Here is a 26,342-nt window from a genome sequence, read left to right as displayed (position 1 = left end):
CGGCGGCCATCACCGACACGCTCAGCTCCAAGAAGAAGAAGTTTATCTGGACGGAGGAAGCGGAGCAGTCCTTTCAGAAACTCAAGCGTCTCTTCGCTTCCGAGGAGCAGCTGCTGCATGTGAATCCCAGCAGACCGATGAGGGTGGAGACGGACGCCTCAGACAGAGCCGTGGGAGCTGTACTGTTGCAACAAGACCAGCAGGGGGACTGGAGGCCGTGCGCCTTCTACTCAAGGAAGCTCAGCAAGTCGGAGCAAAATTACACCATCTGGGACAGGGAGTTGCTAGCCATCCATGCAGCGTTCAAAGCGTGGAGGCACTTCCTTATCGGAGCCAGACACACAGTGCAGGTCCGCACGGACCACAAGAATCTAGAGTACTGGCGCACGGCGAGGTTCCTGAATCAGAGGCACATTAGATGGGCAGAGTTCTTCGCGGACTTCGACTTCAAGATAGAGTACATCCCGGGTGACAACAACATCATGGCGGATGCCTTGTCCAGAAAGCCGCAATACCTCGAGGAGGAGGCACCGTCGGCAGCCAAGCACATTTTCGCACCGGAAGCGTGGGCTTGCGCCTCGGCGACCGTGGATCTGGACGCCGTACGTCGAGCGTTGCAGGAGGACCCCTTCGCGCTAGCCAAGATGGAGGAGGTGCACAAGGGCACGGTGAAGGACGACGAGTTCCAGATCAGAGACGGTTTGCTCATCCGCAAGGGAGCACTCTACGTGCCGGGGAATGACCTCCGCGCAAGGGTGCTGCAGCAGCTACACGACGCCCCCACTGCCGGGCACTTTGGCAGAGAAAAGACTGTAGAACTAGTGACCAGAGACTTTTGGTGGCCCAAGATGCGGGGGGAAGTAGCGGATTACGTCTCGAGATGCGACACCTGCCAAAGGGCCAAGTCAGTGCACAAACCGCCGGCGGGATTGCTGGAACCGTTGCAGACGCCGTCTGAGCCGTGGGAACGGGTGGCCCTGGACTTTGTCACGGATCTGCCCAGTTCGAGGGGAAAGACGGCAGTGCTTGTGGTGGTGGACATGTTTACCAAGATGGCACACTTCATTCCGTGTGCGAAGGTGGCCACGGCAGAACAGACCGCCAAACTGTTCATAGACCACGTGTTTAAGGTCCACGGTCTGCCACGATCTATTCTATCCGACCGGGGGCGGCAGTTCATCTCGAACTTCTGGCAAAAGTTGATGGGCATCCTGAACGTCAAGATCAATCTAGCGTCGGCGAGACACCCGCAGACCAACGGACAAGCGGAGAGGGTCAACGCCATCATGCAGCAGTACCTGAGATGCTACGCCAATCAGCAGCCTAACACGTGGGTGGACTACCTGCCCCTCGCAGAGTTCGCTTACAACAATACGAAGCACGTGTCGACGGGGGTGACGCCGTTCTTCGCCAACAACGGGAGGCATCCCAGAACCTTCCCAGGTTTAGAGAGAGTGGGGGAGGGGGAGCCGCAGGCAGCGGAAGAATTAGCGTCAGAGTTGCAGGAAGTCCACGAACAGCTTAGGAGGCAGTTGGAACTGGCAAAGCACGCATACAAACTGCAGGCTGACAGACACAGGAGAGTAGGGGAAGACATACAGGTGGGAGACTGGGTGTGGTTAGCAGCGCAAGCAGTGCCGACCAGATCGTTGGCCAAGAAGAAGCTAGGGCATAAGCAGCTAGGGCCTTACCAAGTCCAGGCACAGGTCAATCCAGTGGCCTTCCGGTTAGCGCTTCCGGAGGGTTCCAGAATGCATCCGGTCTTCCATAGATCGGTGCTCACGCCCTACAAAGCACCGCATAGATTTCACGAGCCAGGCACAGCACCAGATCCGCCCAGAGAAGGACTCAGGGAAAGGGGGTCGCCAAGAGGGGAGCGCATCAACGAAGCCACAGAGATTTTAGACTCGAGATGGGGGGAAGAGGGAGTAGAATACCTTCTTGCCAGAGAGGATACCCCGGCCAGCGCCAACAGTTGGGTGCCGGGCTATGCCTTGGACGAGCCTCTTCTCAAGGAAGAGTTCCATGCCATTTTCCCACACAGGCCCATGCCAGCCGAGTATTTCGATGACTGGCTCTTCACACCCACACTTTCAGGCAGCACGTTCCAGGGGTTCGACTCGGACGAGGAGACGGCACCACACATACGCTCTCCGGAAGGTTCACCCTCGGGTTCTGCCTCAGACCGCTCCTATTGGTGGGATAATCAACCAGAGGAGCAGTGGCGCAGGAAGTGGCTGGGGGGTCCCTGGCAGGCATCACCCTCAGAGGGGAACGGGGGAGAGATGGACATGGACGTGTTGGGGGAGGACGTGGGATTTGAACACGAAGGCAGGGAGATGGAAGCAGAGGAGATCGACGTCGACGAGCGCACGGAGGACGAGCCAGACCTGCCCGATGTGATGTACGACACGAGGGAAGAACTGTATCCGGCACTCACCCCTGCCACGACGGAGCACCCAGAACCCACACCGGAAGGAGGGGAGGGGGGAAGGGGGGGCTTCGAGGGGGGGATGGATGTCAGGGGTTCAGGAGCAGAGGGAACGGATGGCGAGGAATCGGAAGGAGAGGTTAGCGATGATAGCCGTCCGAGATCTCTAAGTCTGTCCAGCGAATCGGAGGATTCACAGAAAGGGGCTCCCGTGGGCAGAGCTGGGGGGTTACCAAGAGGGGCACCCCAGGAAGAAGGGACCAGAGGGGACTCAGAGAGCAGCAGCTGGAAATCCGGACCAGCTACTCCACCAGAGAGCAGCAGGGGGGAGGAGTTCCAGGCACCAGCGACAGGCAGCTCTCCGGCAGCAGCCACGCCTGCGTCAGAGAGCGAGGAAACGGTAGAGAGGAGGGTCGGAGACAGCGCGCGCGCGCCAAGTTCAAATGTACCAGAGGGAGGCGCAATGAGCAGCCCGGAAAGGGAGCCAGGTCCTAAAGCCCGCCGAAGGGAGGGGGAGGAATCCGAAGGGTCCGCATCCGAGGCATCCAGGAAGGAAGGAACCCCGGGGGGTGGTAGGACCCAGAGGCGAAAGGAAAGACGCAAGAGGTGGAGCAAGGCTAGGGTCTTGAACTGGTGTACAGGAGGCGGAGATTCAGATGGGACTTCGCCGATCTAGGGAATAGACGTAGAGACGCACGCTAAGATGTGGAAATGGAAACTATACTTCAATAAAGACTTTATTCCGTTCTACCGGCTAGCGTTGGTCCTTTGTGAGCCGGGACCTAGAGGCAGTCTCTGACACAGGTGATCGGACTTCATGGCAAAATATACTTCCAAGCCTTTCTTCCCAACTACTAACTACAGTACAGAACTCCGCACCATCCCTGCGCGCGCACACATACACACACTCCTGAGAATCCAGAAGTCGGCTGTCCCTGATCTAGACCAACCCCTGCTCTAGAAACCAGCTTCTGGAAACACAAAACCTGTGGGCCTGCACAGGACCGATTGCTCAGTCACTGTTCCATCGGGACCAAATGGGCACCTTGGCAATACAAGGGGGGCAGAGGCAGGGTGATGGAAGAAAGGCAGGAGAAGGAAGCTGCCTGAACCCCATGGACTTTGCAGAGATATTAGGGCCTGGAGTTCCATCTGGGAATCTCCTTTAAGGCCAGAGATTCCTCAGCGCAGAGAAGACACATTTATAGAAACATAAGAAGGTGCTTTGACCCTTGATTGTTTCCTTAAATGATCATAATAATGCACGCAGACCTGCACACTGGTGTGGATTGGTGTGGACCTCCTGCGCACTCTCTCTCTCACACAGGAGCATAGGAAGCTGCTCTGTATACAAAGTCAGACCATCTAGCTCAATGTTGACTATACTGATTGACAGCGCCTCTCCACGGTCTGAGACAGTGTCATCCAGGGATTGAACTGGGACCTTTTGCCTGCAAACCACATCATCAAACACTGAGCGATGGGAGGATGCTGTATTTCCCTCCTTACCTACAGAAGAATCCCAAAACCAGACCTCCAACCACAGGTTAGATGGAAGGACTCCCAGGCCAAAGAAAAGGTGAAACCCACCCACCCCCCATCTCAGCCCCTCCCCGGTAAAAAGAACTGAAGCACATGAAGCACAGAGGTGTTACCCAAGGAGCTCGCAGAAAAACCAATTCCAAAGCAAGGGAACGAAGGAAGTTACAAAGCAAACAAGCCAACAAACCCAGCAACTCAAGAGCACGAGGAATGATCTGAAGGCATCGGATGCAGCTGCATCCATCATCACAGACGCAGCTCTGCCGGAGGAACACAAAACTCTGGAATAGACACGGGTAAAGGGGTACCAACCCACCAACCCTCCCTCCCCCAAAAGAATACATAGACTCTCATGCCTATAAGGGGATCTCTGAGAACACGATTGCTAAGGGATCTCCCCCCACCCCTCTTTGGAGCTGAGCTGGGGGTGGACACAGAGGGAATTCTAGGGAAAGGGGTGGCAGTTTGTTCGTTCCTGGGTCACAGGTTGCCCCATTTGCCCTCCGGCCTCTTCCCGCAGGAGCCTAGCACGGGTCCTTGCTAATCTTGTTTTTGGCATCCGGCTGACGCATCGCTTCGGAGACGCGGCGCGCGGTCGCTGGGCTCCTGCGCTCCTGTGCGCCAGGTCAGCCCCCTCCCTTTCTCTCCGGAGATGTCTGCAGTTTTTGGCACTTCCAGGGTGGGTGTTGCAGAGAGAACTGGGACCGGGAAGCGGGAGGGGATTGCTACGGGGGAGGTGGGATCTGTGCCCCTAGAAGGTCGTAGGCGAAGATGTTCCAGAAGACGGCAAAGACCAGGAAGGTGGCGTAGGAGAGGAGCACCACCCACCAGCCGCACTGGTCCTGGAGGTTCTCCTCGTAGCTGCGGAGGATGGTCAGGCCCATGCTGATGCCCACAATCGCCCCTGCCAGGTGGGCCATGAAGCTGGGCTGGGGGCCCGAAGAGGGCAAGGGGGGAGAGAAACGCAGCCAAACAGCCCGGCCCACCTCAGAGCTCACTGCGAGGGGAAAGAGAGAGACGAGAGATCACAACGGCTCGAGTCCCAAGCTTCTAGTCCCTTTGAGGCATGTCTCTCTGTCATTGCCCCTCCCCTCCTTTGGTATGTACATAGTGCCTTATAACATTTATATTAGAGGTGTCCATGTCCCCCTCCCGAGCAGTTTCAGGGTTTAATTGGGCCCAATCCAAGTCAGGGTAATCTGGGGCTGACCCAGAGTGGATCCGGGCCCTTGCACAGTGTTTAATTAGGGTTTCACACATGGGGCCAAGGATGCAGGAGGAAAGGCCTGTGTCTTCCCTGCACCATGGAAGTCTCAACCAAGAGAGACCAGTATACTTACTGCACACCAGGGCTAACACCATGCGCAGCAGTTTGTAAGGGCAACGCATCCCTGCCCAGTTCTGCGGAGAGAGAAACAGAATTAGATTTTTTCCTGCCCACAGCTTCTTCTCCCGATACCTTTCTCATCACACCCCCTTCCGTAAGAAGAGCCTGCAGGATCAGTCCAACGGACCTCCTGCAGTCTGTTCTCGCAGCAGCCGACCAGATCTAACGTAAAGTGAAACGATATCACGTCCACCAATATTTACAACTCCAGGAGCCTTCAACCTGATCCTGAAATTCTTCTTCACGGATTTGCCCTGGAATGGCACTGCTCAAGGGAAGCACACTTGGGCCTCTGCCACTGTCCAAGGCCACTGTGAGGCTGAATGACCCACCTCCCAGGAAGAATGTGAGGGCAAGGGGAAGGCCAGCCAGGCCCCAGCCATTGGCCAGAGAAGGAGCAGCCGCAGGGAGCTGGCTTCCTTGCTCGCTGCCAGAAACAGCACCCAGTTACACCAGCCAGCTGTCCCAGGACTGTAGGTCTGAGGAGGAGCACACTCTGTCTCCATCTGTTTACCTGGGAGGGGGAGCTAAAGAGGGCTGAGATGTTTGGATTTGGGGGTTCTGTTGAGAGTCACTTGAAGGGTCATTTGGTTAAATGGCAGGGTGGATATCTTCCAAATGGCTAAATAAATACTCTTGCCCAGCAAGGTTTGGTTTAGTTTTTCATGACGCCGTTCTGTTATATAAACCCCCCTGCAATCCTTGGATGAAGTGTGGGATATACTTTTAATATAATTAAAATAATATTTTTTATTTGTCTAGCCAAGACCTGGGGACAAGAGGCAGGTATCGCCATGTTTAGCAGAATACCAAGGCATGAAGAAGTACAATTCATTTCGAAAAGAAACCATGGAGAGGGTCAGGGGAGGAACCCACTCCCCCCGCCAAAAAAAACACAGCTTGATGAGGACTGAGCATGCTCAGTGACCACAGAGTACAGAATGTCTGCTAGGGAAAATGAGAAACAAACAGAACCTCCCAGAAAACAAGGAGGAAAGTTGAGAATGGAATGGAGTATTCCTGAGGGGTACTGGCTGGCTGGCTGGCTAGAACCCAGGAGCCACATGGCCCGGCAACATTTTGTTGAAGATTTCACTACAGAATCACCATATTGAAGCCCACCAAGCGCTCATCAAGTTCCCCTCCCCCATTCAGTTCAAAGTGGCATCCCACTCACCATGACAACGTTGGCCAGGTGAGCGGAGCAGAGGGCGTAGACTCCCCCCGAACCTCCAACCAAAGGTGCTCTCATGTCTGTAATGGAGACGGTCAGGGAACCTGAAAGGGAAATAGCGGAGAGAAATAGGATGGGGTTAGGCAGGGGCACCACAAACAAAAGGATTTTCATCGCCTCAGCAACTTGACATGCATTTAGTTGCCAGCAAAAATATAGTCCAGACACCCCTCAGTAAATGATCAACACCCACGGTCCTCTCCCTGCGACACCCTTGCCTGTCCAAACCTCAAGGCATTCTTCATTTTATTTATTATATTTATATACACCTTTTCTTCCAAGAAACTCAAGGTAGTGTGCACAGTTCTTCTCCCCACGTCATCCTCACAACAACCCTGTGAGGTAGGTTAGGCTGAGAGATGGCGGCTGCCTCAAGGTAACACAGCTAGAGCTCCATGGCTGAGTGGGGATTCGAACTCTGGTCTCCCAGGTCAAGGCCGAACCCTCTAGCCATTACACCACACTGTTTCTTCTTGAAGGACTGCCTTCTCCAGCATGAAACCCTTTCGCACCCCACACATTAAACACCTGAACAGTCGTGGCTACCCCCAAAGAATCCTGGGAACTGTTCTCCTAACTGTTCACTCAGAACTCTTTAGAAACTACAGTTCCCATAATTCTTGGGGGGGGGGGAGGTGAGCCATGCCTGTTAAAATGGTATAAGTGTCTTTTCAACATATGGTGTGAATATGACCCAGGCAGGGTCAGCAATGTGATGTGCCCCCCCCAGACTGCAACTCCCATCATCCCTTGGCAAATCTGGCTGGGGCTGATGGGAGTTGTAGTCCAAAACATCTGGGCTTCCCTAGGTTGACAAAGAATGGAGGAAGGGGGGAAACAAAAGTCTGACATGTTTAAACAATTTCAAATGGGTTCTCCTTGAAAATTTGAAACCCACCAGCATTCTTGGGTTTGTGGAGGGGAGACAATACCAGCCTCCCTTGGCCTGGCCTTAGGAAGCTGTGAAATGCTCTCCCCAGAGGCCACTGGGGGCAGCCCGGCAGATTTTGCTCTTTCCTTCCCTGCCCAGATGTACTTTGCTGAGACAGCAGCTTGGGAGAGGAGAGGCTGCGACTGATGAGGAATTGTTCACCCTCCATTTCGCTCTCCCTTCCACCACCACCCCCCTCCAAAAAAGACATGGATGGGTGAGTAATTCCAGCAGCTGCTCTAATTGCCCAGGGGCTCAGCAAACAAATAAATAAATAAAGCTTGCAGTGACAGCCAATAAATACTCTCCCAAAGCACCATAATTTAGAGCCTGATTCCTCTTTTCCCCCAGCCATCCTGGACAGGGACTACATGGGATTTGGTCAGACCGGGCTCTCCAGCAGAGACAGTGTGCGATAATGCAGGGATCTGTGTGTGTGTGTGCGTGAAAGAGAGAGAGAGAGATCTACAGCCAGGGGAGACGGGAAATTTTTAGGGATTTAGACACCCCAGAGACAGAACTTTGGTTCACCGAACGCTGTTTATAAACTGTCTTGAAGGAAAGGAGATGGAACCAAAATGAAACCCCAACAATGGGTGTGTGTGTGTTGTGTGCTGCACCACAATTTAAGGCCTCATCCGCACCATACGTGTAAAGCAGTATCATCCCACTTACGGCTTCCCCCCCAAATATCCTGGAAACTGTAGTTCGTTAAAGGTGCTGAGAGTTGTTAGGAGACTCCTGTGTTCCCCTCACAGAGCTACAATACCCAGAGTTCCCTGGGAAGCGAGAATGACTGTTAAGCCACTCTAGGGATCCTCAGGCTTGAGGACTGAGTGTGGCCCTCCAGGCCTCTCTACCTGGCCCTCAGAACTCTCCCCAGGCCCCACCCCTCTCTGGCTGTGCTGAACAACTCCCAGAGGGTCCTGGCCTGGCTGGAATGTGCCCCAGCCTGGAATGTGAATTTGGATGATGGAAGATAGAGACAGGGGTGTGCAGAGACTAGCCTGCTGCACAAGGCAAAAGGTACCCTTGTGGCCCCGCCCACTTTTGCCTCTTGCCCCTCCTACCCCTGGTGCAAGGCCCCTGGGAGGTCGCCCAGCAGGGAATGTGGCCCTCAGGCTGAAACGTCTTCCCCCACCCTGGGCCTAAGGGCTAACAGATTTATGGTGTCCAATAGCGGGGCTTAGAGAAGAGTGGAGAGAAGTGAGCAGTGCTCTCTTACCTGCCAGAACTCCTGCGAGGTAGAGGAAGCTGATGCGAAGGATACCATGGACCATCTCTAGGGGTACTCCGATCATCAGCTGCAAGAGGGCATTGAAGCCCAATTGCTCCAACCTGGAAAGAGACACGGAAAGGCAGTGAGCTCAGCAGCCAAGAATCCCAGGAGGGGACAGACAACGTTCAGCTCACCTTGCCAGAAACGATGAGAGCTAGAAACTTGCCGTGTTGCTCCCTCCCCAAACCCTGTGATGTTCTCAGGTCTCAGAATCTCTCAGGCCCAAACGTCACCTCCTGTTTTAAAGTTCTCTCTAGGTCTGCAGGTGCCGTTTGCCCAAACGAAGGAGCCTCTCCTGCTGCCTCCAGAACCCAGAGGAATCTCACAGAATTGTAGAGTTGGAATCAACCATGGGGACAATCTAGTCCAACTCCCTGCAATGTGGGAATCTTTTTGCCCGACGTGGGGCTCAAACCCACGACCCTGAGATTAACTGTCTCATGCTGTACTGGCTGAGCTAACCTGCAGTGGCAGTGGGCTGGTGCCCCCTGCCCATAGACACCTCCCCGCCCCCATCTGTACGCACATTGCAGAAATACAGAGTCAGCTTGCTCACTTGCACATCTCTCATCCAGGGAATGTTTCTCAGCTCGAGGGCCACGCTGCCAAACCAGGCAACCTTCTGGGGGCCACATGCCAAGGGTGGGCGGAGCGCCAAATGCAAATTCCACCTTTTACGCAGGAAGTTAGTTCCTACACTGACTCACTCACTCCTCTCTAGCCTCCATCATAGTAATCGAGTGGCATGATCAGAGTTCGGGGACACATTCCAGCCAGGCAGAAACACTCAAGAAAGGGGTGGAGCAGGGCCGGCGAGGGGCGTGGCTGCAGAGGGGGTGTGGCCTGCAGAGAGTTCCGAGAGACAAACAGAGAGGTTTGGAGGGCTGTATTTGGCCCCTAGGCCTGAGGTTCCCGACCCCTGCTCTGCTGGAAGCAACGAGGGGCAAGACAAGGCAGGCACTTACCCCACATGCATGAACATGTAGGAGAGGAACCTCCAGGCACGAGCGCGGTGGCCCGGGTGGTACACGAGGGGGCTCTTCATGTACTCAGGGTGGTATGTCTGCAGGACCCACTTGTTCAGCCGGGCCCCATAGCAGAGGAATACGATGATCTAATAGAAACAGGATGTGAGGGGGTTATTTAGGATGATCTACTACGGTGTCCAAATGGGTATGAGGCTGTCCAGCACCTTGGCAACACCCAGAGATAAAGTTGATAAAGCTGCTTCCCCTTCCTATGTCTCTAGTCCTCAAGAAAATAGCTGGAAATGCCTTAAACAGGCTGCGTCTAGGCTGGAAATGAACAGGAGACCAGAAAAAGCCACACAAAGCAGTACAGTGGTACCTCGGGTTACATACACTTCAGGTTACAGACTCCGCTAACCCAGAAATAGTACCTCAGGTTAAGAACTTTGCTTCAGGATGAGAACAGAAATCGTGCTCCGGCGGCGCAGCAGCAGCAGGAGGCCCCATTAGCTAAAGCGGTGCTTCAGGTTAAGAACAGTTTCAGGTTAAGAACGGACCTCCGGAACGAATTAAGTACTTAACCCGAGGTACCACTGTACTGGTCACTAAATTCTTCTCCTTTTTTAAAAAAACAAAGCAATATGCTGGTCCTCAGTGTTGCAAATATATGACTGCAGGAAAGAAGCAGGGTGGGGGCAATGCCTAGTCAAATCTCAGATGTCCAAATAGTTGGGGGGCGCAGAAATTGTTGGGGTTCAGCACCTTCTGCAGCACCTCCTCCTCCACCCATGAGTAGGCAAAGCATAATAAGTTGTGCAAAACTGGAATACAGTGGACGCTCAGGTTGCAAACGTCATCCGTGAGGGATGCATGTTCACAACCTGCAGTGTTTGCAACCGCATCTGCACACGTGCGGATTGCGATTCAGCGCTTCTGCGCATGCGTGACTGCCGAAACCCAGAAGTAACCCGTTCCGGTACTTCCGGGTTTCAGCAGTCGGCAACCCGAAAAAACGCAACCTGAAGCAGCTGTAACCCAAGGTATGACTGTAAACGAGATCCATTTGCAGCATTTTGTTTTATATCAGCAGGAATTCTTTTTATACATATGATCAAAACACAGGTGCATGCATACAAGGAGAATTCCTCCAGCCGCAGAACCTGGCATCTCCCACAAGACGCTGATCAAGCTTTCTTTAAAAGTTTTAAAAGTTAACCACGGGGGCTGCCTCTTCCCCCTAAGAGGAGGGCGCCCTCCACTGGCACTCAGGCAAACAGCAGGTCACCTCTCCACCCACCTGGGTCAGTGTGACGACTGCCATGAAAACCGGAGGGGGGCAGGTGCGGTGCTGGTAGAAGTACCACCTCCGGTCCATCTCGCAGGGAAGGATCTCGTAGGCCACGTAGCGCACAAAGCGCTTGTAGAAGCCCAGGCCCGTTTCGTCCAGGAGCCCATCGCGGGGAAGCGCCCTCTGCCCGTTGGCGATGGCTCGCTTGAAGCTGCTCGACCGCTTGCTGCTGATCTGCAGAGAGGGGCCACGTCACGCAAAGAGGCAGGAGACCCGCTCCCTGGAGCTCTTGGGGCGAACCAGCCCCCCAGGCTCCAGCTCTTGTCACCCCCACCCCCCAGCCAGCCAGTAAATGATGCTCTTTATTATTGCGCTTTCTCAGCACTGCTTAAAGCCTCCAGTCAGCTGCTAACCTTGCCTTGCAAATATATCCAAGATAAGTACGATGAGAAACTGGCAGCAAGCATTGAAAACAGCCTTACAGACACCCCTGTTAGGTAGGTCAGTCCTAATACCCTTTGGTCGCAGATGGGGAGCTGAGGCTAAGAGAGAAAGGCTTGCCTGGTGAGTTCATAGTTACAGGAGATATTCGAATGAGGAGACACTGGCTCTTAAATAAAAGGAAAGGTGGCTGCAGAGAGTTTTACTCCTGCTTCCCAGCTAAACAGAGAGTGGACTGGCTTAAGGGAGGAAGACCCCAGGTTTGGCCAGCAGGGGGCACTGTGGGGCCTGACCTTCCACCTGCTTCCTTGGTGCTTAAGGGCAAGCTCACTCAGTCCTTTGGGGCTGGATGATGAGCACCAAAAGACCTTGCTCAGGGAGATGTGCTGCATTCGGGAATTGAATTGCAGGTCACACGGTGTGCAGACGGAGCCTGCCTACTAATGCCTTCCTCCTTGCCTTACCATCTTGGCACTCAGCTGAGCCAATTAAGGAGAAATTATTGACTATTAAGTATTCAGAACTGGATAGCTGGTGCAGCCTAAATGCTTTTTAACAAAGAACTTAGGAAGAAAAGAAGAGAATTGGATATTATTCCTTTAATTGGACTCTCCCTCCCACTTTGCTATCCAAGATTACAGGAGGGGGAGATTCTACATATACTGGGTCTTTCTCCTGTGAAACCTTCCCCTATAGGAACCCACAGTGACCTTGGGACAGTCACTATCTCTCAGCCTAACCTACCTCACAAGGTTGTTGTGATGGAGAGGGAGATCAGTGGATATGTCTGACTTCTACAAAATCTTACTGGCTTCAAAATTTGGCAAAACATTTTGCACTCCTGCTCAAGCCAGGCAGGCAGGCAGGGAAAGCACATTTGAGTGGAAAAGAGCGGCATGAAATTTTATATTTACTTATTGCATTTATATTGCACCTTTCCTCCAAGGAGCTCCTGGTGGCCGACATTGGTTCTCTTCTTCCTTATTTTGCCCTCACAACATCCCTGTGAGGCGAGTTAGGCTGAGAGACTGTGACTGTCCCAAGGCCCACCCAGTGGGCTTCAATTTGCAAACCCTCATTGTCATGTCCAATGCTTGTGATGTTAGACAGGCACCTTCATCCTACAGTTTTCTTTGCTCAAACAAGCTTACCTACAAAAAGTCTGCTTTTATTGCTCTTTCCAATTAATGCTTTGTGTGAACTTGCTTACTGATTCTTATTTTGTCTTAAGAGGTATAGGTTGGAAATCCTGCAGAATCACAAGTGCTGATGCAGCCACAACTACGGTGGCTGCCCAGTACTCATGCCACTGACCAGGTCTACCAGCTCCTGATAGCAGATCTGTCCCTCGTCGTTGCTCTGTGCCAATGCCACCAGCATCTCCAGTTTTGCGGGGTCCAGAGGCAGTTCATGGCTGTGTACCAGGCTGGCGAAGGTCTCCACGCCAATGAAACCGGTGTTTTCAGGATCAAGCTGTTGAAGAATCAGCACTGGGCATTAGCGACAACGAATAAGCTGGAAATCAAGAGTGGTGATCCATCTCAGAAGGGCTGTTTATTCTGTGCAAGGACAGAATTTGATACTGGAAGAAGAATTCTGTATCCCTAAATTACTGCTGGTTGGTTAGCTCCCACGCCCTGACAACCTCAAGTTCCTAGCCATTTTTTTATTATTGCATTTATATCCCACCGTCCCTTCCAAGGAGCTCAGGGCAGTGTACATTGCTTCCCACCTTCTGCACAAGAACCCTGCAAGGTAAATTATAGGCCGAGACTGTGGCTGTATTCGCAAGGCTGTATTTGTTTGTTTTCCTGACGTTCCCCTGTTCTGCATTACATTTGAACTTTCACACCATGTAGAAGTCACTCTGGGAAAACTAACGGACCACAGTGCATGTTTAGAGCTTATTTCTGTGTTATTTTTGATTCCAGAAAAATTCCGTTTGCAGCTCCCTTGACCCGGAAAATTGTGGGAGTAAAGTGGCAGAATTTTGGGGTGCTATACCAGCATAGAGTTCTTCCCTGCCATTTTCATGGGGCAATCGTGGGGGAACAGAAGTAGACACATGCAGAAAGGGTGGAGGTGTTAACGGAGAAAGAGGTTAGCTGCGGTGTTCACTGATGTTCGTTTTTCTATGTCACAACATGCTTACTTGGCGTGAATGAAATTTAGAGTGACAGGCTGGTATATCGGTCAAAAAACCACAGTTCCATGATGCAGCAGGTACTGTAATATGAAAGGGACATTAGAAAATGGGAAATAAGCTTCAGCGTTATAAGTAAGAAAACTAAGGCAATATACCCCACACTTGAATGCACCCTTTGGCTGGCTTCATGACTGAGTAGGGGTTTGAACCCTGGTCTCCCAGTTCCTAGTCCAACACATTAACCACTACACCATGCTGACCATGGGGCTTGGTTGACACTTTCAAGCCTGTAACCGGAGCAATTTTGCAATCCAGAACTTCGAAGGTAAGTAGGGGATACATTGAACCAGGTGTAAATCTGGCTTCAACATCCTGCATAGCTCCTTGCCTGATTCAGTAAGTAGCAGTGATCCACAGGTAAAAGGCAGGCAGGCAGGCATTGAACCAGTAAGCAGCGCAGTCTGAGTGTTCATAGATTTGTAGAGTTGGAAGGGACCCCAAGGGATGTGGAGGTGGCGAAAGTGCAAGGAGATGAAATCTTAAGGATGAGCAAAAATAAATTTGATTGCCCTAACACACTTTGAAATGCATTCCTCCTTCACGTGCCCTTAAAAAACAGACCACTGTGTCCTCAACCGTACTCTGTAGCCAAATGAATCTATTATTCAACATAAATATAATCAACTTGGCTCATCTGCATAATTGGGGGGGGGGGAGAATTTGAGACAATGCAGAACTTGGATTTTTATACACACCCACACCCACACACCAACAACAATCAATCTTCCATCCGAGACATTAACGCAACAGCTGAAAGTGCCTGTTGCACCAATAAGCCAAAGAATTATTTTAACAAGCAGCTCAATAAACAGCTTTTTGTTGAGTAACACGGTGCCAAAAATCTCTCCTGACCATCTTCCATTTGCATTTGAAAATTACCAAACATGAGATAACATTCTGGGGGACATAGGAAGCTGCCTCATACCAAATCAGACCATTGGTCCATCTAGCACAGAGCTGTCTACACTGACTGGCAGAGGCTCTCCAGGATTCCAGGCAGGGAACATTCCCAGCACTACACTGGGAACCAGGGCTAGCACTGCTAACCGAGGCGATGACTTCATGAGTTGGCTTCAGTAGATCTAAACATGTATGGGTAGTTGGTTTCCGAAAGGTTTCTGGGCACTGGTCAACTCACTTCTCAAAATCAAGCAACCTGCCTCATATGCAGTGTTGAAACCCAAATTGATTTCCCCCTTAAGCATTTCATGAGAATCTCAGCTTCATTTATTTGTTGTTTTTAATGGTATCTATCTGCTTAGGCACCCCCCCCGAAAAAAAGAGAAAATGCATATCCATAAAAGAAAAGAAAAAAGGCTGTATAAAATTTTCTTGCACTAATCGGAGCAGCTAACATATATGTGCAGGTGCACATTTTTACAAGAGGAGTGTAATTTATAATTTAAACTCTGTTTGAAATACATCTCCCCATTATGGAAAAGACTGTGACCAGGTGAGCTGTGTGCCCGACGGCTCAGTCTGCTATCCATGTGTTCAAACCATCGATGGGCAACTTCGCAGCCCCTCCTGCTCTCCTTTCTTAAGGTTCTTTAAACTAAACTTAGACTGGGCGGCCCTTCCGATAAGAGGACTGTCTGCTGCAAAGTAGGACACTGTGGAGACATGACTGAAAGTGTCTCTGGGGGCCGTTATAGTCTCCCCAAGGCATTTCTGCTAATCAACATGACTAACCCACCCTGAGATGTGTGGCTATTTTTGTATCTGGAAAGAACTATTTTCCACTTGTAAGGCCGTCTTCAGGAATGTCAAGAACTGCTGAATGAGAGAAAGAGAGTTTAGGGAAACAGGCTGTCATGCGCAACCCAATCTCTGAGTAGTAAGAGACTCCAGAGATCCCCACAATTACCCAGGGCTTGGATCCCTTGGAGTGAAGGTCAGAGGAGTCTGTGTTGTCTTTGGGGTATATCATTTACTTACATATATCTGTAACATGAGCATAGGACAGAGGGGCTCACAGCATGAACACTCGAACAAATCTTACCTCCCCATTGTTCCCAGGGAGATCCCCAAGCCATAGCATTGGGTTCAGCACAGAGCAAGACAAGCCTCTGTGTCTACAGCTTTTAGCATCAGCCAAAAATGCACGAGCGCGCGCACACACACACACAGCTCTCTTGGCATATTTTTATCCCTCCTATGGCATCCAGCCAGATGAGGTGGGAAAAGGCCCAGCCACTTGTCTCTATGGCAACAGGGTAACCTCCTTGGACATGTAAATGGCAGCACTTAGCTGGCCAGTTCACGCCATTATCTTACAAAGAGTCTGGTCTGACTGGTTCAGCAGAGTTTCCCTTATAGATTCTAACCTCAGGGATACAGGATCATAGGTTTAGAAGTGACCCATAGTCACCCCCTGACTGACACCCCCTCCCCAACCTATAACACTATATAATTTTTGTGCACATCTGATGAAGTAGACTTGAATCCACAGAAGCTTATACCATAAAAAAGTATATACAGTGGTACCTCAGGTTACATACACTTCAGGTTACAGACGCTTCAGGTTACAGACTCCGCTTACTCAGAAATAGTGCTTCAGGTTAAGAACTTTGCTTCAGGATGAGAACAGAAATCATGCTCCGGCAGCGCAGTGGCAGCAGGAGGCCCCATTAGCTAAAGTGGTGCTTCAGGTTAAGAACAGTTTCAGGTTAAGTACGGACCTGCGGAACGAATTAAGTACTTAACCCGAGGTACCACTGTATAATAAAATGGGTTAGCCTATATTGCTATTTTGTTCTGTCGGTGGGAGCGGGAGAATACACACACAAAATAATCTAAGGTGGAAGGTTTGCCAAAAAGAAAAGCACTCCTCGAAAACCCTGCCCAGGGCATCCAAAGTGCCCACGGTTCCAAGCATGTGGCAGAGCTAGTAAAACAAAATTATTCTACACATTACATTGTCTTTGCCATTTTATCCCTCCAGGGAAGAGAAGGCACAGAAAAGAGAACAAGCTGGCAATGTCATTGAGAAATGGGCAGGACAGGGAATGCTTGGGCGGGAGGGAAGGAGGAACACACAGAGAGAAATGTCATCAGGTTTGAGCAGCAGGAAAGCACTCTGTCCTCACCTGCCCATCTCCCAGCACAAGGAAGTCCTGGCTGGTGAAAGTCAGCTACTAGTAGTTTTCAGGGTCCAACAGCATGCAAGGGTGTCTGAACTATAGCCATGCCAAACATGGGGCTGTCAATACCTGGAAATATATTGCCAAGGACAAAAACATGCTCTGGGGGCAGAGGTTGCCCCAAGCTAAGAACAAGCCTTCATTTTGCCACATGCATTGCAAGCCGTGCCTTCCCCACACCGCAAACAAGAATCAGTCCCTCTTGTGACTTGGTGGGTCGCGCTGTCTAGTGGTGGAGCATTTAGCAAGGGGGTGGGGGAGAATCCATTGCATCTTAGGAGGCCTCCAGACAGTTTTGCTAGAGGGATTCCAAAAATGTAGGTTTGCACAATTAAAGTGGGTTAAAAGCGCTCCATCATATCAAATTCGCTTTGAAAAGTGATGGGCCAAATGCCAAAAGTCTGAGTAGGTCATACAACTCCATGCACTTTCTCTCTTGGAGGGAGCATAACCCGAGCAAGCCTTGGGCTCACTTCCCATACCTAGGATCCACAGCACCTCCACCTTGTCAGGTTTCAGCTGCAGCTTCTTGGGCCCCATCCAGTCCATTATTGCATCCCCACTGGTTCAGCACTTGGACAGCATCCCCTGACTCTTCTTTGCCCAAGCGATTGAGCGTTACTGTTTCTACCGAACCCAACAGAACTTTTTAAAAAAACCAAAAACACACACCTTCAGGGATTGTAAGCTGCTGCTCTATTCAGTGCCTGCTGTTTCATTAATTCTGCATTTATGCCTTTAGGGTTTGTTTGCTTTTAAGTCGCCTGCAACTGCTGCCATTACAGTCTTGCTGCTCTGTTTCCTTGCCATGTTGTTGAAGGCTGTTTGTTTTTAAGGTTATAATGTTAGCCACTTTGGAAAATTTTCACTCAGTGGAGAAAGTGGGAAGAAAACACCTTATAGTACGGTTGGGGGGCCTCACAGGGCCAAATTCAGACTGCCAGGCCTCTCTTTCTCCAGGCCAAACCTGAGTTCCGCACATACATCTGTGAGCCTCATCTTTTTTCCCCAAGCCACACCCCTCTCCAGGCAGACACCCTTTCCCCAGGCCACACCTACTCATCAGACACACCCTCTTTCCTCAAGCCACACCCCTCACTGCCCCTGATTCGCACCCTGCTTGAGTGTTTTTGCCTGGCTGGAAAGTGTCCTTGAATTCTGATAATGCCTCTTGCTTTGGAGGATAGAGAGGGTGTGTGTCTGTAGAAACCAGCCTCCTTTACACAGTTGTAAAATTGACATTCCTATAAAATTTGCGTTTGTGGCTCCGCCCAGTTTTGCCCCAGGCCCTGCCCACCACTGGCATGTCCCCTCCCACCAAGGTTGCCCAGTAGGGAATGCAGCTCCAAGGCTAAAAAGGGCTTCTGTTACAGCATGGAATGAAACATGAGAAGAAGGAGTCGCATGTCAGCACTCCTGAATCTCCTGCTTAGGGGCTGACCCTGGTGCAGGGTCTTCTCTTGATCCTGGAGGGGCTACCCTAACGCAGAGTAAATTCCGGGATGCTGGCAATTAAAGCCCCACTGCTCCTAGCAGCTGCTTTTCCTCTCTCCCTTGGGAGGTCACTGGGGGATAGTGGAAGCCGTTCATGTGGATTATTTAGGTCAGCATATTATAAAGCTAGTCAGCTGCCCCTGTTGTAGCCAGCTGCTCTTTCCTCTCTGCCTTGCCCCAGCACAGCATCACCCAGCGCATGCTAACCACAAAGTACTGTAACTTACACGAAACTTGCAAGTACAGCCACTCACGTTCCTGCATCGCAGTTCACAGGCATGTTGTTCAGACTCCTGCTGGAGAGGCACTGCCGGTCAGTGTGGGCAATAGTAAGCTGCATGGACCAGTGATCTGACTCACTATATGGTAGCTTTCAGTGCTCCTATGAGAAGTTCACCCTCTCCCTTTCACCACACATAACTTCTTGTGTGAGTCAGGCACATCAGTGGCAGCTAATCTTTGTGTCCCTCCAGACGTTGTTAGAGATCAACACCCAGCACTCCTGATCATTCGCCGTGCTGGCCAGGGCTGATGGAACTTGGAGTCCAGCAACATCTGGAGTGCCAGAAGTTAACTGCTCCCCGCTTAGATTAAATACCCAGCTTCATGGAGTTCTGTGCTAACACAAAACTTCATCTCTGTCCCCCCTGCCCCAAAAAAGTGTGCTTTGAGAGGACTGAGCCCAGGTCATGCAGTAAGTTATCTTTATAGGAAGGAGAATAGGGCAAGCTCATTCCTCCCCTCGCATCAGCCCCTGTGACTGAATAAACCAGGGAACAAAGCTGTATTAGATCAGCTGAGTCAGTTGCATTTCAAATTTTGTTATGTTTGTTCACATAACAGTGATGTAGTATGTGTGTACACAAGCTTTACTGTTCCCATTTCACAGTTGGGAATACTGAGGAAGAGCTGTTATAAACTTGTCCAAGTTATAATTCTAAACCTACTAGGGGAAATAAGCCCCATTCAACGTGGTGGGAGTAAACAGTGCTTAGGACTGCTATTCTCATTGTGCAATCCTACGGATGCTTCCACAGAAGTCTCACTGAATTCTGCACTTCTTATGCCCAATCAAGTGTGCATAGGATCTGCAGTCCCAACTATCCTATAGCAAAGATTTTAATTTATCTCCCAGAATTTTATGTGACTCTCACCTTAATGATGGCATGAAGCCCTAGCTGTGTTGCTCTCCAGTTAATGGAGAAAGACTGTAGCTGAATGGTAGAGCATCTGCCTTGCCCCCAGAAGGCCTCTGGTTCGATTTCCGGGTAGGGCTTGGAGAACTGCTGCTAGTCCGTGTATACAATACTAAGCCAGATGGGCTGAGGGTCTGGCTAAGGCAGCTCATGTGTGTTTGTGGGTCATAGTATGCTGCCCAACTAATATAAAATCTGGGGCTCATCTACTGGTCCAGAAGCAGTAACGACATACTCCAGTTTTCACCACCAGGTCAAAGCCACTTGTTCACATTGAGATTGAATGCAGTCCCATAATAATATTACAAAGAGCTTTCAATAAGATCCTAAGAGGAGCCTGATGGATCAGACCAATGTTCCATCCAGCCCAGTATCCTGTTCTCAGTGGCCAACCAGATTCCTACAGAAAGCTCATAAGAAGGATCAGAGCGCAACAGCTCTCCGCTCTACAACAGCACTCGAGCATTTCACATCCGTTATCTCAGCAACATTTACAACAGCCCTGTGAAACAAGCTGGTGGTACCCATGTCCCCATGCTGCTGGTGGACGGTGCCAAGACAGACAGCATGGCGACTCCTCAGCCCACCAACTGAACTCTTAGCCAAGGAGCCATTTGAAGCTGGGGCTGTTCTGGGCTTTGCAGTCGCTGCTTTGAGCCAAACCGCTATGCCAGCGCTCAGCTCAGGAACAACAGCAGATCCCGGCAGTTCTTACGAAGGGATCCTTCACAGGCAGCCAAACAAACGGTCACTTTGACAAAACGAAATATGCCATGGAGGTTTGTGGGGGGTTTTGCCTGAGAGGCCGCTGGCTGAACTGGACACAGGGGTGACAGAAGTGACAGAAGCACAATTGGCCCAGCCTTCAGCAAGAGAATTTCAGCTGCTCTGAAGACAAGGTTTTGAGTTCCTTGCAAAGTCACCAAAAGATAGCTCAGTCAGTAGAGCATGAGACTCTTACTCTCAGGATTGTGGGTTCCAATTCTATGATGGGGAAGAGATTCCTGCATTGCAGGGGGTTGGACTAGATGACCCTCGTGGTCCCTTCCAACTCTACAATTCTATGGTACCCAAGAAGGCAGTGGTCCCACTAAGACTCAGAGCCCTGATTCCATCAGTGGGGAATCCACAGATCCTGTCATGCTGCAAACACATTTTTGTCCCCCTGCCAGGCATACTGCCCTGGGCTTCAGCCAAGGCAGTGGCCATGTTGTGTAGTGGTTACAGCACCAGAGCAGGACCTCAGGCTCAAACCCACACTCATCCTGAGTAATCTTGGGCTAGGCAATGTCTCCCGGCCTAACCTACCTTGCAGAGTTATTGTGAGGATAAAATGGGAAGAGGGAAGAACTACGCACACAACCTTGAGCTAAGGTGGAATATAAATGCAATAATGAATATATAAATGAGCACCCCATCTATTTTTCAGTACAAACTCGTGCCAGTTCTTCCTTGGTCTGAAATTTAGGCTGGATAGGCAAGGGGCCAGGCCTAAAGGCAACAGCAAAGATGGGTTGCCCACCAGCAGCAGTGATTCAGTCCATGAAGGCTGGCTCTATGCTCTCTGGATCAGCGGCGGGCAGTGCTGGAGGTCATATCTGCACTATGCATTTAACACACTCTCAGACCACTTTAAACAGTTATGTCTCACCACCAACAGCACCATAAATATATCCTAGGAACTGTAGTTCATTAAGAGTGCTGAGGGATGTTAGGAGACTACATGCAGAACTACGGTTCCCAGCACCCATAACAAACTACAGCTCCCAAGATTCTTTAGGGGAAGCCATGACTGCTAAAGTGGCAAGAAAGTGGTTTGAATGCATGGTGCAGGTTTTCACGTTAGGTGACCTCTGGGTCATGGAGCAACACGATAAATGCCAATAGGAAGACCACAGATCTGAAAGCTGGGGGTGGGGCAACACCTGTCTAAATCTCCCACCCCACCAAATAAATAAATGAAAATTCCAGGCAAATCCCTTATGGCTCCATCCTGAAATAACCCACCACCATCTAAATGGGCCCCTGCCACCCTCCAATCGGAAGGTGCTCCTGGACGGCTCTACCTAGTCCTCACCCCGCCCATGCCTGCCCATTTCCTTCCCTCCCTCCTGCACCCTGAAGCTGGAGTGTCTCCTGGTTGGCACAGCCACACGTGGCCCGGCCAAAGCGATGCCAAGGCAAGCAGCGGGAGGGCTGGCACCGTGCCCGCCCGACCCCACACCAGCAGCCGGAGGAGTCGCTTTTCCGGGGCACTGCAACCTGTTTGCCCAGCTGCGACCCCCTCCCCTCCACGAGATGCCACTGCCCGCACCCCATCCCCGCCGCCCCCTTTCCTCCCCACCCCCACCCCCCATGCCAAGGGGAGCCTGCCGGCAGCGACGCTGCCGTGGAAACGGCGCCACATCCCGCCTGGCTCACCTGCTCCTGGATGAGCTGCAGCAACGAGCTTCTATCCATATACCTGCTGGGCTGGACGGCGGAGGGAGAGGAGGACAGCGGAGGAGCGCGAGGGCGCACGGGCGGCGGCGGCACTGGCACCACCGGCGGCTGCCTTGCCTTCTTTTCCCCGCCGGGAAGGCGACCGAGCAGCAGCAGCAGAAGCCCGGGTTCCCGAGGCGAGTGGCAGGCAGCGAGCCGGGCAGGCGGAGCCTAGGGCAGCCCGGCGGGGCGGGGAGAGGCGAGGCGAGGGAGGCGCCCGCTGCGCCTCGGGCGGCGCGAGGGAGGGCGTTGCGCAGGAGCGGCGGCCGGGCAGGCAGGCAGGCAAGCGCCGCTTCTCCTCGCTGCTGCTGCTGCGAACAGGGACGGATGGACGGGCGCCCGGCGCACGCAGCAGCAGCAGCAGCAGCAGCGCTGCAGCCCCCTCTGGCGCCCTCGCGAAGCGGCGCAGGGAGAAGAGGAGCGCGCGGCGGGCCACCCGGAGCCGCAGCGGCCGGCGGCGCCCGCGAAGCGAGCGAGGGAGGGAGGCTCGCTCGGACCCGCCTCTTTCTCCCACCCGATTGGCGGGGAAGGGATCCCAAAGGACAGGGGCGGGGTGGAGAGCCCTTTCCCCCCTCCTTCCAGCCCGAGGGCCGTATTCCCTCATGGGTAACCTGCAGCGGGCCACATGCCGGCAGAAGGCAGGACCAGAGGCGAAAGGGGGCGGAACAACAGGTGCAGGCTGTGCACGGTAAGGGGCGTAGTCCAGGGGGGGCATTTCTGCCAGCAAGAGGAAGGATCACACTTTAGGGTGCGATCCAGCCAGGCAAAAGCAGGTGAGGAGGATGGAGAGCATTTCTGGAGGCTTAGGGAGGTTGCGTGTGGCCTGGGAAGAGTCCCAAGGGCCAGATACAGAGGCCTGGAGGGCCACTGGTTCCACATCACTGTTATAGAACATCTTGAACTAAGAAGTGTGCATGAACACGAAAGCTCATACCAAGAACAAACTTAGTTGGTCTCTAAGGTGCTGCTGGAAATTTTTTATATATATAATACCCTGTTTATCATCCACAGGGATAGAAAGCAGTCCTTTACTCATGCCTAAGGGCTTGTTGCTTGAGCCCAGTGGGGATCCCGGCATCTGTTTCAAAAGTGGTTTGCTATGTGGCCCAGGGATGGGGGTGGAGAAGGCTTGAGTGCCTGACGCGTGTAGGGACCAAGTTTAGATCCTGGCCACAATATCGTATTAATATTAATAGGGCACGCTTAAAAGGTTTGCATACATTATTTTCCTAGCAATGCACTACACAGTGCCAAGGCAGAATTAGGGCAGTGGGACCTGTTCCTCCACACTGGGTGCTGAGCCTTGGGGGTGCTGCAGGGCATAGCAACTATGCTGTAGTGAATTGAGCAGAATGGAAGACAGTAGGCAAGAGGGCACTGAATTTTCGCCTTGCACAGGGCACTGCTGAAATTTGAAAGATTGTAGTCTGTCCCTGCACAGTGGGCCAAAATGGTAGGTGGATCCTGCAACAAAATGTTGCAGCACGTCCTCACCTCCTAGCAGAAGTGCTCCTGTTCAAGACGCCATCTATTGTGCCTGCCACCAAGATGCTGCTCTTATCCTCTTCCCACCCCTCCAATTGGCACTCAATATTTCATGGCTACCGACAAGTAGGAGAACAGTCCTTGCTCCCCACTTTCATGATGGGGAGCTCAGCATCCTGGAGGGAGTTAGGAAAATTGTGGGGAAATGCACTGAAAAGTGTGGGATGAGCAAATGATCAACAGGAAGTGGTTCGCTATGTGAACACCCTGCAAGAAAACCAGGATGAATGCTCAATAAAGACTGGACACAGTCTAACCGCCACAAAAGCAAATCAGGAAGAATGCTGAATAAACAGGCCATCTGAGAAGTGCGATTTCCAGCAACCATCCTAGGACCACCATTTCCCCACCCCTGTTCAAACCATATTCACAATATGTAGAATGCAAGACACCAATTTTGCAAAATGCCTTTGCATGGAGGGAGTGTGGCTCTTTCAGGGAACACGTTGCATGTTCTGAATATCCCCATTTGCACTGAAAAAGAACCTCACCAAAGTTTCTTACTTCCCTCTGCAGATGTTCGCAACAGGACTTAGGGCAAGGGTTGCCAAATTACCTGGGTTGGCGGGGAGTGTCCTGACCTTGTCTTGTACTGTTTCCAGCAGCTAAACCGTGGAGAAATCAGTAGGGGAAGGTTTTAATGCCACTACGAAGATATTCCTATATATGCACCTGCATTATAACCTGCTTATGTCTGAACGTCAGCTGTGTGCTTTAAAGGCATCGCTGCAAGAGCTGGCTGAAAAGTTGGCAAGCCTCATCTTAGGTGGCGAACTGGAAAAGGTCCTACTGTGAGGCAGGGAAGATGCGTGGGTGGATGGCTCAATAATCATTCCATTGGGCTAATGCTCATCTGTCTGGTGGAGATAGGAGAGGCTGGCAGCAGCTGGTTAGCAGGTCGTGAAAGCCATGGAACCAAGGAGCCTGAATATTCATCTCTGCCCCATACATATTCACATCCTCTGGGAAATGAGGAATTGTGGGCAGGAAGGAGAGCAACTCCATTGCCTCTCTGCCTGAAAAAGTGTGCTGAAGACCCAAGGGTGGGCAAAACCTCAGGGGGAGAGCATGCATACATCATGCATAAGGTCCTTCCCAACAGATTTCCAATTAAAGAATCTCGGGTAGCAGCAGAGCAGTAAAACTAGATGAGATCTGGGAGGTAAGATTGCCTGTTCCTGTTGCTTTGACAAACAGGGCAATCTGTAATTTGATATTTTGACAGGAACTAGAACCTCCAGATACTTTTTTAAATATTATTTGGCATTCATTTATTATATGTATGGTATGTAATACAACAAATACATTTCATTGTGTTTTTAATATTTTGTTGGGAGCTGCCCAGAGTGGCTGGGGCAACACAGTCAGATGGGCGGCATATAAATAATAAAATTGTTGTTGTTATATATACCGCAGAAGTATCATTTCCCAGACAACCATCGTCACAAGCCAAACAAGTCTGGAACTATACCTGACAGTCAAATAACACCAAAATACTACCTATGTATATGAAGATGACTTTTATTCTTGCTTTTTTCTTTTCTTCTGCTGGACTTCGTGACTTAACTCATATGTAACTGTGCTTATTCTATGTACCTATTTTATGGTTTTGCGCTTTTTTGTAAAAAAAATTTCATTACTTTCCCCCCAAAAATAATAATCAATAAAATAAGGATACAAAAATCAAACCACCATCTAACATTATACTTCTAATAAAAAAATTCTACTATTTTACAAACGTCAAGACTTCCTTCCACCCCCTTCTACTGGAAACTGAACCCTGAGACTCCTGGAGTCTCTTGCCGCTCAAAGATTGGGGTGTGCATCACAGTACACACAGCGCAAATAAAACCGGCCAGTTGCGGCCTACTCTCGCTGTAGCCCCTTGGCACCAGTATTATCTGTGCAAATATTCCCTTTTCTCCTCGCAGCAGGCTTTCTCTGTGTGTGCATGGGTAAGGGCTGTCCCTGCCCCCTCTCTCCCCTCCGGTCAGCACCTTCCGACATGGGATTTGAGACTTATTAATACACGGCTTCCCGGCTGCTTCTGCATGTTGCTGCCTCAGGCGGAGAAGCCCTGTTTAGATCTTCATTAAAGCGGCAGCAGAGACAGGCCTCACAGGAGGAGCACAGCCCACTTCTGATCTCCCCCTCCCCGTCTTGTCTTCCCAACCCCTGCGAATACCAGCTTTAAAAAAAGAAAAAGGAAATCTTATTATTAGCCACAGCAGTGTTTGGGTACTTAACCACCATCCCTGAGGATCAGTCCTTTAAAAATAAACCGGGCTTGGGTGATTAAAACAAAAAACAACCATCAAACTAAGCTGGCCAGGTAGTAGACAGGTGAGGGATCAGCTGAGGTAATTCCACCTGACAGGCTGTGGCTCAGTGTTAGACCATCTTCTTGGCATGGGAAAAGTCCCGGGATAAATCTCTGGCATCTCCTATGTTCCCGGCATGGCCTTCATATTATTGATATTGTCAGCTGAGCCCAACACAACTAGTACTAGAATTGTGGGGAGAAGGTGGGCAATTCTACAACCCCAGGCTGCTGACTTCCCTCCATTTTAGCTAAATCTATGCCTGTATGGTGGCGCTGTGGGTTAAACCACAGAGCTTAGGACTTGCCGATCAGAAGGTTGGCGGTTTGAATCCCCGCTATGGGGTGAGCTCCCGTTGCTCGGTCCCTGCTCCTGCCAACCTAGCAGTTCAAAAGCACGTCAAAGTGCAAGTAGATAAATAGGTACCGCTCCGGCGGGAAAGTAAACAGCGTTTC

The 26,342-nt window shown here is 51.2% G+C and overlaps 1 protein-coding gene across 3 annotated transcripts; it reads right to left on the bottom strand.

Annotated features, from left to right (window-relative positions):
- Positions 1 to 3,925: 3,925 nt before the first annotated feature.
- RHBDL1 (rhomboid like 1) lies at positions 3,926 to 26,005 on the bottom strand. Of its 3 annotated transcripts, XM_083585340.1 has the most exons (9): positions 25,880 to 26,005; positions 24,123 to 24,177; positions 12,816 to 12,974; positions 11,070 to 11,294; positions 9,770 to 9,918; positions 8,751 to 8,863; positions 6,538 to 6,638; positions 5,314 to 5,374; positions 3,926 to 4,970 (listed from the first exon to the last, which is right to left on the bottom strand). In XM_083585340.1, coding segments are annotated over exons 1-9 (1,137 nt in total). In that variant the 5' UTR covers positions 25,882 to 26,005; the 3' UTR covers positions 3,926 to 4,698. The 3 variants fall into 3 exon arrangements, with proteins under 3 accessions (XP_083441466.1, XP_083441468.1, XP_083441467.1); XM_083585342.1 differs by lacking the exons at positions 24,123 to 24,177; positions 25,880 to 26,005 and adding an exon at positions 23,516 to 23,652; XM_083585341.1 differs by lacking the exons at positions 24,123 to 24,177; positions 25,880 to 26,005 and adding an exon at positions 21,962 to 22,116.
- Positions 26,006 to 26,342: the final 337 nt, after the last annotated feature.

This window comes from Podarcis filfolensis (genome assembly GCF_964270895.1).
Source record: "Podarcis filfolensis genome assembly, chromosome: 14".
NCBI classification, from domain to species: Eukaryota; Metazoa; Chordata; class Lepidosauria; order Squamata; family Lacertidae; genus Podarcis; species Podarcis filfolensis.
Note: the sequence above shows the minus strand (reverse complement) of the source record. Positions and strands in the feature narration are given on the sequence as shown.

Excerpts from the sequence above, each read along its gene's own strand:
- RHBDL1 (XM_083585340.1), bottom strand. Across the intron at positions 5,375-6,537 it reads ACCTGGCCAACGTTGTCATG|AACTGGGCAGGGATGCGTTG; the intron begins GTGAGTGGGATG and ends CTCTCTCCGCAG. Across the intron at positions 4,971-5,313 it reads GGTGTTAGCCCTGGTGTGCA|TGAGCTCTGAGGTGGGCCGG; the intron begins GTAAGTATACTG and ends TTCCCCTCGCAG.